Below are 11,233 nucleotides of genomic sequence, written 5' to 3'. Positions count from 1 at the left end.
GTGGAGATAAATCGCCACTTCATAATGGGGAAGATAGAAAATGGGATAGTTAATCTGCTATGCACGCCGACAAGTCAGCAAATAGTAGATATCCTCACTAAAGCTCTACCAAGGAAGAATTTTGAAGATTTGAGTACCAAGCTTGGCTTGATTAACATCTTCGCCTAGCTTGGGGGGGAGTGGAAATACCTGATCCCTGATTTTCAAGGATACCGCTACAACAATTCTAATTTTATTATTAGTTGACTACGTTAATTTGGGAATAAAGAGATTCTGGAAATTCCTGATATCTCTATTAGTTTCTTTCCTATTTTGTAGTTTCCTATATTTGGCTAGTTTCCTGATTTTGTGGTAATTAGTATCTTGTTACTGAATATAGCGAAAGCAACTTTTCTTCCTTCCATTATATACAGGCCGTACATTTATCATCAATAAAATAAGAGAATTATTTTCTTCTCTAAAATCAACAGAAAGTTTGATTATTCAATTTGGAAAGAAAGGGCAAGAAGGCAAGTCTAGGAATTGACCGCTCAGGTAGCTTTTCTCAATTCTGAAGTTACTTTCGAAATTCAAATTTTCTCTAAATTTGAAGTTTGATGATCTTGAGTCCATGATTTCGACTTTGTTGTCCAAAAGGGAGTTGTCGAATCTCACGTAGTAGTCCGAATATCACTCATGTCCATAATATGCCTGAGTTCATTTGGTGGGTGGTGGGGGGGGGGGGGGACCTAAAGCTACTATTTGATTGGTACCACCAAATTGAAAACATCTTTACGTGTTGCGTGTCCTTCTAGAAGAAAATGTTGATATGGCTGTTCATTGTCTTAGACTCGCAGGGGCCTTGGATATACTTGGTGATAGTCTTGTTTATCAGTGCCGACTTTGGAGGTAAGAAACAATTGCTGAGTGAAATCTTCTGTGGCATATGATGGAGGAAAAATTCATTCCGATCAATTGTGAGAAGGAGACATACTTCAAGTTGTGTGCCTTGACCCAATAGAATGGAGATGTTGATACAAGTATGCGACACGCTTGAGTTTCACAAATTAATCCCCCGATGTTTTTTTTTGAAGATAAACAGCAACACATCATATCACACCATAAGGGACTTTGTTATGGATTATGCATTGAGCTACAATCCTATGATGCTACAATCCTATGAATTCCACGGATCAAGCCGCTGCCTTTGCTAGGAATGCTGAGAAAAAGAGAAGTATTGGAAGGACACTTGTAAGACTTTCCATTCAACATGAACCACCTCCTGCCCCCTTCCCTTGCAGCCTGAATTTTAAGCGGGTTGAATGCTTTTGGGTTGACTACCGTAATTGTGGGTAGAAAGGATTTTATGTCAATTTTCGTAGAAAGTCTCATGTTACCATCGTAGAATATTGAAGATTCGGGTCTTGAGCCTATGCATAGTAAGAACCCCTTAGATGATAAGATTGTAAGTGCACTTGAATATTCAGGGAAGAAGATCATTAGCTAGTTTGTGTGCTCATTGCACACAGTTTTAACTGGAGATTGAGTTCTTGGGAGAGGATGCAGTCAACATGGAGGATTTTGTTTCTATTTTCTTTTTTCAAATTCTGGCATTTTATTTCAAAATTCTATCGTATTATCATTTAAGGAATTATTATTTTAGTTTATTTAGGTTTCCCAGCATTTTATTTTTCTAAGAAACTACTGTTTTGAATTATTTAGGCATCTTAAATTAGTTGCCTCATCTTCCAAGCATTGTAAGCCTATAATAAGGCCCTTGTTTATAAATAATTTTTAGGCAAATTGGAATTGGAAAATCAAGTTGTCTGATGTTTGTCCTACATCATCAAACATGGTTGGGGAATTAGTTCGGTGATGATTAGGAGTACTGTTCAATTGATTGAGACCAAGGTGATGTGTATTGGATTGATGTCGAGTAGGGTTCGAATTGGGATTTTGGGATTCTTGAGGATTTTGGAGATTGGAGCCGTCGATAGTGGTAGATGGGGTTGATTGGTGCAACGGTAGGTTACATATGATGGTAATGGCTGCATTAGTGAAGGTGATAGTGCAATGATGGCACTGGCAGTGATAGAAATTTAAGCTGAAATTGCAAACCTTGCAAGTTTGTATCCTTGTGTAAAGGAAGGGTATAATGTGCAATAGGCTCTGCAGGTTGGTATGGGTCGAACAGTAATTTAGGCTTAGGTGGTTTGATTGTTATGATGTGGGTTAATATAATGGAATAAAAAGGTTAAAAAGGTTTGGATGGATTGATTCATATGTGAATAAATGGGCTGGTTATAAGGTCTTCCAGATGAATTTTGGGTTGAAGATGCGATGCACTAGCACACAAGGGATGGAGGAAGGGCTGGGGCCTCTTTGCCTTGTTGCATTGACCCAGAATGTCATTCATTAACAACTGGCAAAGATGATGTATTTTTGGTTTGGGAAAAATCCAAATTTGGCTTCTTTATGGGCTGTTGCTGCAGGTTGTTTCAAGGGAATGTGTTTTGAGAATGTTCAACGTGATTGGCTGGTTGTTTAGTATCGATCATGATTCCCCCCCCCCCCCCCTTTTTAGAGGATTCCATATTCTCCTTCATTTTTCTTTCTTAATAATATTTCTTTTTTTCTGATAAGAAAAACAGCCAGCAAAGATGATGTACTTCAGAATGGGGTTTGAGCTTCTGAATGTCAAGGGGCGTCAGTTTTCCAATTTGTGTTAGATGACAAAAGGATCCTTGTGATGGGTACATTTACAAGAGGGAATTTTCAGCAGCTTTAACATGCCAGGACAACTACACCTGTCCAGTGGACTTGTAGTCTTGACGGTGCTTAGGTTTGATTTTGAGGGTTGGGATTTAGGGTTCATGTAGGGATTAGGGCTCAATGAGACATGATTGAGGGATTTGGTGGAGATGGCTGAGATCAAAGTGATGGGTATTGGATTAGTGTTGAGCTGGGGTCAAGTGGTGTTTAGGAATTCTTATTCTTTTGATATTGGGGATTTGGGTGATTCAAGGATTCATATATTGGAAGCTATTGACAAAGGTGGATGGGGTTGATTGGTGCGATAGTAGGTAATAGGTGACTGTAATCACCGTGTGGCCATGCATCTCAATATGTGGTTGTACCAAAATTCTGTGCTTTTACTAGACTTATTCTAAAAGGTTTACAATGTTGCTTCCTTTTGCTCACTTTAGAACCCTCAACCTAGGTAACCAATTTATTGAGCAAAAGTGAGTGTGTGGGAGCAGCTGGATTTAAAGATCGTGGGATTGAAGGTGCCTCCAAAGTGTGCGTATAATTATATTTTTATGTATTATTATTTAATTATTTTAAATTATGTGTGTGTGTATTTCAAAACTTACTTGTCTCTTTCACACATATATACTATTAGAAAGAGGAAATCCAAACTTTGCCTGGCCTTTTGATTTCAAAAGCATCCTTTTTTAAATTGTTTATTTATAAGGATAAAGACATAAAATGACGTCATGTGCTTGAAACACTCCTTGAAATAAGAATTGACTTCTCAACACTCCTTAAAAGAGGGGAGTTTGACAGCCGTGGAAAATGTGTTAATGATTAATATAGTGAAATTCCTTGGCATGCTGGTAGGAGCTTAATCCTTTCACACGGCAATAGTTTGATTCTCCTTCATGATCATTTTGAAGTTTTAAATGCTTGTGCTTGACTTGGCAGTAATTGAGTGCTGTAAAACATAAAAGTGGCATACAATGATTGGCTCACAAGCAAAATTATTCATGACCAGGATAATTTTCATATTTAAATAAGAGAGCGCGCAAATTTCGCATCAATTTGACTAATTTGTGGTTGGTTCCGAATTTTCTACCCTTATGAAATGTATATTAGGAAACTTAGATTTGAGTCATTATGCAAAATGTCCAACAGAAAACACATTTAATATATGATTCAAAAATGCATGCAATGCTGCATGAAAAGAGGATGAGGATGAGTATTGGAGGTCTGAGCTATATTTACCTTAAAACATCAACGCCCTAGCGAACCACATACTGGTTGAGATGTTCTGAGACGTGGTACATTTTTGTTCTGGAATGCTAAAATTCTTATGATACAAGGTTTTAGGTTGATGTTTTTCGTGTAATGTGTTTTCCAGTTGATGCATTTTTAAAATTCATATGCTTATTATAAAAATTCATCATTTCAAAATACCTTTGGATTCTATATGAATTATGTTTGAACTGTACTTTTAGTTTGCTTTGGTAAATTTTCCTTTAAGTGGAATTTAGTAATTATCTTTAGCACTTCTGTCCTTGTGAGTTAAGTGATTAATCATTTTCACTAATTTGCAGACGGAAAATTTTTCTATCATATGTGGGTATGATGGAAGCTCTTTCCAACGACATTATGTTAACCAGGATATTGGAAATAAGTATGGTAAACTGTCAATTTATTTTACTTGATTTACCATGCATACTTGTTAGATGATGTTCAATTTTACTTCTCATTGATGGCATCTACAGTTTTTCCCTTTCAAAAGCCCAAAGGTATAGATTGCAGTGCTACTACACTGAATCAGGTATCATGCTGCTCTACAGTTTTATTCTTTGTTGGTTTTCTTCTTATTGGCTTTCTACTTTGTTGTTTCTTGACAAACCAACTGTTTTCTCTACCTTTTTCAGTTATTTATCTGTTGAATCAGGTGTCTTAAATGATAAATTCAATGTCTCACGGTATTGGAAGTCACGTAAATATCTTCAACAAAATCAGTGGCTCCACAATTGGTTGGAAAGGGAAATCCAAACTTTAACTCAGGTGCATGTGTTCATTAGTTTCTGTTCCCTTGTGTCATTGTTTTTTGTTACCTCATGACCTGTAGTTTATATGGGATCATATGGATGTCGTGCTGAAACTGAATCTTCTTGTTGTGCTGTATATGGTATTTTAGGGTATAGATCTATTTCTTGGGATATTTATAAAGCTCTAAATGTGACGTAGGATGCAATGAGTTAACATACATGAAAATGCATCCTCATTCTATGTTGGGAGAATCTCTTTTATGTTGTAAAATGAATCAAATGACTCCAACACTGTAAAATTTTTCAAAATTAGCCAATGATCTTTTTTATGTTGTTATTAGAATTTTTTGAAATTCTTTTGTTTGCTTAGCGCACAGATTCATATGAGGTTGTATTTACATTAGGTTTGCAGTGTGTTGATACGTTTATTAGGGAGTATGGGTTGAGAGATTTTCTTAGGGATGATGCTTTATTCTTTTGGTTAGTGGGTGGAGCGAGAGCAATTGCTAGTTGGTTAGGTTCTGGTTTTATAGTGCATGGGAAGACAAATCTCCCGTCCTTCTCAACTTGCATTGTTAAGACCGTTGTGAGGCGTTTTCCTTTTGTTAAGTCCAGCAAGGTTAAGTGTTTTCACTCCATTTGGGTTTTAAAACATGTGGCTTTATCATTGATCTTCTTAATCTTTGGTTAGGATTTCTTGGACTCAGCATTATGAGAGGGGCTAGGAAGGTTTAGGTTCATGAAAAGCTTAAACGTCTTAAAGAGGTGTTGAAGAAGTGGAATATTGAAGTTTGGGGACAATAGTGCTAAGAAGACTAGCATTCTAGGGGAGCTTGATACGTTGGATAGGTAAAAGATGGGGAGGCTTTTGGAGTATGGGGAGGTGTTTGAAATATGAGTTAGAAGTGCTGATTTTTTGGGAAGTGAGGAGTGGGAGGCAAAAGAAAAAGTTTAAATGTGTTGGGAGAGATTACAATTCTAAATTTTTTCATAGGTGGGTTAAATTTTTGCCAATCTTTTTGTTGAGGGGATGTTTGTAGGCCTATGATTGATGCCTTGATGGTTTGGAATGGAATCCTATTTTTTGTGCCCAGGTAACTTGGTTGGGGAGGCCTTTTGAGGATGGTGAAGTGAGGCAGTTGTGTAGGGATGGAGAGGGACCAGGCTCCTGTTTTGAATGTTTTAAATGTGGATTTTTTTTATTAGGGAGGATTTAATGAACTTGATTAGGGAATTGGTACTTCTGGGGGTAGTTGGGAGGAGGGCAGGTTACTTCTGATTCTTGTTTGATCACCAATGAGATTACACATTTTTTTGCTAATAATTTTATCGAAGGTTATATCTGTTGGGCTTTGATTGAGGGTTTGGAATTGAACCATATTCCTAGCCCAGATAACATGGTTGGGTGGGCTTTTTGTAGAGAGTAAAGTAAGGGCGATTATGTCTAGGGTTTATGAGAGAGACTAGGGTGGGGACTGAAGGGGTTATGGTATGTCATCTTCAATTTGCAGATAACACTATTTTTTTCTTACCAGATCATGGGGAGTCTTTTTTTAATATATCTATTTTTTGAGCAGGTTTTGTTTAAGAGGTTGATTTGGGGAAGAGTGGAACTGCTGGTATTAATTTAAGTGATACGAGATGTTTGGAATTGGCTTCTTTAGTTGGATGTGATCAGGGTTCGTTGGGTGCTACTCCTTGGTCTGTGGGTTCTTGGGATCTTGTGGTGGAGAAGTTGTCTAAGTGTTTGGATGGGTGGAAGGGTGCTTTATTTTCTTTTAGGTGGTTGCATCATCCTTATTCAAGTTTTTCTTTCTATTATCCCTGTTTATTTACTTGTCTATTTTTAAAATTTTAGTAGGATTAGCTAGGAATATTGAGGCTTGAAGAGAGTTGTGAGAGACTTTCTTTTGGTCTAGTATTTTTTTTTTTTTGGGGGGGGAGGAGGTGGTCAGCAAAGAAATATTATTAGAAAAAAGATCAAGAAGATGCCATTCAAGTACCGCAAAAACAACAAATAACAAAAACAATGCACGGGTCACTGAAGTACATCCAGGGAGTCAAGAATAACAGAAGTCCCTCCCTAGCACCTCACTATGCTAACTAGGGATCATACATAACCAGTTTTCCATGACAGCCTGCAGAGAAGGACTGTTGCATCGAAAGCCCTTCTGTTCCTTTCTTTCCAAGTCACCCAAAAAATAGGGAGGGGGATAAGGGAAAGAGCTCTCCTTTTGAACTTGGGGAACAGATCCCTTTAGAAGTTCAAATTTCACCCTCACCTGGAGCTGCAGTGATCTGTTTCTGTTTGACCTTGGAAATGACCAAGTTCCGGAGATTCCTGGTCCAGGGGCAGCGAAGAATAAGGATGTGGTTCTCCAATTCCGCTTCTTCTAGGCACACAAAACACCTATTCATGATAGGGAAGCTCTTTATTTGAAGGTTGTCAAGGGTGAGGATCTTCCCTGGAGCAGCCTCTTAGGTGAATAGCAACCTTCAAAGGACCTGCTGTTTTCCAAAGGGGCTTCTGAGGAAAATAACTGACTTGCTCTCCTGGGCATCTAAGATATAGTAAAAAAAGTCAGTGTTTTAAAAGGCTCAATCAAGGCTCGCCTCAAGGCAAGGTATGTCTAAAACGCCTTGAGGCTCAATCTAAAATACCAAATTCCAAAAAGGCTAATGCATCATATGCTGAGGCTAATGCATTTTTTTCAAAAAAAAAAAAAACGCTTTTTGTGCCTTTTTAGTTGAGGTTTACGCATTTAGGGTGTGTGATTCTCAAGTTAGAATTGGTTAGAAAATTTTAACTACATGTTTGTATAAAATGAATGTCATAATATGAGTTTATTTAAAAAACTCTTGAACCTCAACCTTTTCAAAATAACTGAGAGTTGTATCTTACATCATGAAAATAGTTTGAACTTTCTAATGGTATAGCTATCTCTTGTCATGATTTATGTCACCTATTCAAGTTAGCAATTTTTGAATGGCCAACTAGTATTTTGCAAAGTACATCTAGTTTTTCCTTTTTACATTATATTTGTGATTTTATTAATTTTTACTTCATTTTAAATATATAATTTATTTAACATATATTTATCTTAAAAACAAATTCTCAAAAGGCTTATGCCCCCAACTCCTCAAGGCTTACACCTTGCCTTTTAAGGGTTAAAACACCTCGCTTTACGCCTTAGCCTTTTAAAATATTGGAAAAAATAGTATAAGAATTCAAGAAATTTTTTAAAAAAATTAACTTATAACAATAAAAAATCATGTGTATGCTTTCTTTAAAAAAATAAGGGGTGAAATGAAGAAAAAATTAATGAAAAATTGAAATTTATGCTTTTAAGGGAATTAACCAATAAAAAAATAAAAAAAATGTAAAGTTTATGATGTTTAATGAAAATAAAATCATATTTAATGGATGGGCCATTTGCCTAACAACTAAAGTAAGAAGAAAAAGTAAATAAAAATCACAAACGAAACTGATAAAAATGTTACTACTAATAAAAAAAAATTAAATCTGGAGAAGGCAAAAGGGTATTGACAAAGTCACTAGTAAACTGAAAGAAACTTTAGCAAACTACACAAATGAGGTTTGACAAATTAACATGGACCCTTGCACTGACAAAAATATAATGATACTTTCACCCTTTACATTAATTGACCTCCCCTACAGAAACAGAAATGAGCCCAATAGCAGAGCAAATACATCTGCTCATAGGCATGCATCTTTTTCTCTAGGTGCATTTTTCTATTAGCCAGCTTTGCATGGGATAATGTTGTGTTCTTATTGGAACTCATCCAAGAACGGCATATGTGCCTTTTTTTTGGCATTAGGACTTCCTCCATTTACCACATACGGAGTCAAATTAGTCTGTCAAGCCATAATATACCCTCAACTAATACTCTTTTCCTTGGTTTCACTTTGGAAAACAGATGGACCATACTAGAAAGCTTACAAAAGGGATGTTTGCTTTTAGTACGTCCTCTGGTGGGATTGGACCTACACGTTCAACATCCTAACCACAAACTCTTGGTGTTCTCATGAAATGCATAAAATGCTTCTCAGGAGAAATAAAGATCCTGTAGTCAAAATTTTTTGATTTCCTTTTGATTTTGCCGATTACAAAATATTTGATAAATTTAAACCCATTTTCAGGATGACTGCATGTTTTAGCTGAAATTGGTAAGTTTTCCCTTTCATGTTACGGAACTACATGGTTGACGTAATATTTCTATGTAGGAGGAAGACGTTGACATCATTGTGCATCATGTACTTGGTGTGATTGACTCATTCAGGAAAAGGTAATAAGTTGCATTCTAACATGCATCCAAAATTGAAGCATCTTTACTATTATAACATGCCTTAAAAAATGTATTAAAATTTAAATCATTGTCTGTTGAATTCTGCTGGATGGTGTTATATGCTAAAGTTTGGCATTAAAACTATCAATAAAAATTGTGAAGGATATTGCGAACACCGAATCATTTTTCCATTAAAATTATTTTGCTATTGGATTTACACTAACCTTCAATTATCCAGAAATGAGCAACTTAGAAGTGCTCCTGAAGAAAAACAAGAAGCCTTCGAGTCTTTGGTCTTAGATGCTGCAAGGCCTTTTTTGACTGGAAGAGCAGAGCGGTTTGTCAATGAAATAGAACTATTCCTTGCCTCAGGGTTGAATATAGAAGCTTATGATGAAGTTTATATGCAACAGCTGGGTTGGATAACTCCCAAGATCAATAGTGAGGATGCGGAAGGAGAATCCCATGAACGCAAGCACTTTGCTCCATACTTGTATTTCTTTGAAGAGGACTCCGATGAAACTGATTGAACAATTCTTTGTGAATTTAATAATACTTTGTTTTATTTTCTTCTTTGTGAACCTTTCAGTTCTTCGCTTATCAGTACTTTCTTATTGGTGTAAACTTGATTTGGTTCCAAAGAAGAAGAGTTAAATGTGTTAATGGTTGGCCAAATTTTTTATCTTGTGGTTAAAATGTTTGGATTATGGCTGAATTGATACCGGAAAAAGGTGGGTTAATCTTGCTTTTACAAATCCTTGAGTTTATTCGATAATTTAATTGCAGTATTTCAATAGACTTGAAATTTGCAAGCATTGGAAGATTTGATTTTAGATAATCAAGTTTTGTTTGGGCTTGTGATGAGAATTTTTAAGATTCAACGCGAACTGAGCATGAAGCATGTAAGACAATGGTGTTCTGACTGAAAAACACCATTAATGATTCTTAGCTGATTGAAAAACTGATTGATAAACATGGTACACTTTCTTAATGAATAGTAATAACTGCAGTTATTGTATTTGTTTAGTATAGAATAATTTTTTATATAACTAATTGTGACTAATCTATTAAAATTAAAACTCAAAAAGTCTTCAAAATCTTCTATTATAGAAAAAGAAAATATAGAAGATAACCCTCCGGAGATGAAGCGATTTGTACTTAGCTTAATTGATTAATTACTTGGAATTGATTTCTTGATCTGTTGATTTGAAGCTGCGCGACGTTTGATGTGGCACAAAATAAAATTTAAAGTGTTATTATAACTGATGATTTAAAAACTCAGACCACATGTTAAAAGAAAACATTTATTGAACATTTGGTGTAATAGAAAGAGAATGAAATTAAATCAAATTTATTAATTGATTTAATTATATTTTCTATCCAAATTTTCATACCATTTCTCTTTTACCCCATTCTATTTCATAAATGGAACATGACATAAAGGAAAAATTATACATAACACAGTATTTAACTGTATAAATGTAGCTTTGCACAATGAAAAAAAAATTATAACAATCAAAAACATTTAAAACTGTGGTTAGTATTATAACCACAAATAAGTAAAGCATTTTTTTCTTTTTCCATTTAAATATTCCTAGTGATTATATGTCAAACCAAAAACATCAAAGTTGAGAATGTTGTTTCCAATAAACCAGCAAGAGAGTCAACAGTGTCACCTTTTTAGAATAATGAAAAAAGAAGCAAAAAAAAAAAAACATAAAAGAGAAGGAAACATAAAACTGATACATGTTATTCATGTTTTGTCAAATATTTTCATTCAAAATCACTTATAAATACAATAAGGTAATGCTTGGGAGTATGGATTTCGGTCCATCGATTTCAATACAAATTTGTATTATATCTTATCCAAATCCAATACAATTTTAGATTTAAGACATCTCCAAATATAAGATAAAAAACAATAAAAAATTGTGAAAACAACATATTTATAAAGCATATATATTTACATAATCTAAGTGTCTTTTATTGACCTGCCAAGAACAAGGACCTTCTTTTGAAAAGATTCTTCCTTCTGTTCTCCCAAGCAAAAATCTTTCCTCTTGAAATACTTCAAAAGAAGAGAACCATCCACCATTGACATGAGAATTTTGAATGCTGTGTCGAAACTCATTTTACCTTTATCTTTCGAAAACAAGTAAAAT

At 35.2% G+C, this 11,233-nt stretch overlaps 1 protein-coding gene across 1 annotated transcript in view; it reads left to right on the top strand.

Moving 5' to 3' along the window:
• The window catches only part of LOC131147179 (uncharacterized), a 10,077-nt gene extending 331 nt beyond the window's left edge, over nt 1-9,746 (top strand). The window contains exons 2-7 of the mRNA XM_058096952.1: nt 4,218-4,226; nt 4,317-4,396; nt 4,488-4,543; nt 4,667-4,779; nt 9,010-9,071; nt 9,310-9,746. Coding sequence (XP_057952935.1) covers nt 4,218-4,226; nt 4,317-4,396; nt 4,488-4,543; nt 4,667-4,779; nt 9,010-9,071; nt 9,310-9,601 — 612 coding nt within the window. The 3' untranslated portion in view covers nt 9,602-9,746. The remainder of the gene's footprint in view (nt 1-4,217; nt 4,227-4,316; nt 4,397-4,487; nt 4,544-4,666; nt 4,780-9,009; nt 9,072-9,309) is intronic.
• Nucleotides 9,747-11,233: the final 1,487 nt, after the last annotated feature.

This window comes from Malania oleifera, unplaced genomic scaffold (genome assembly GCF_029873635.1).
Source record: "Malania oleifera isolate guangnan ecotype guangnan unplaced genomic scaffold, ASM2987363v1 ctg426, whole genome shotgun sequence".
Classification (NCBI taxonomy): Eukaryota; Viridiplantae; Streptophyta; class Magnoliopsida; order Santalales; family Ximeniaceae; genus Malania; species Malania oleifera.
This window is presented reverse-complemented; position numbering and strand designations above follow the sequence as displayed.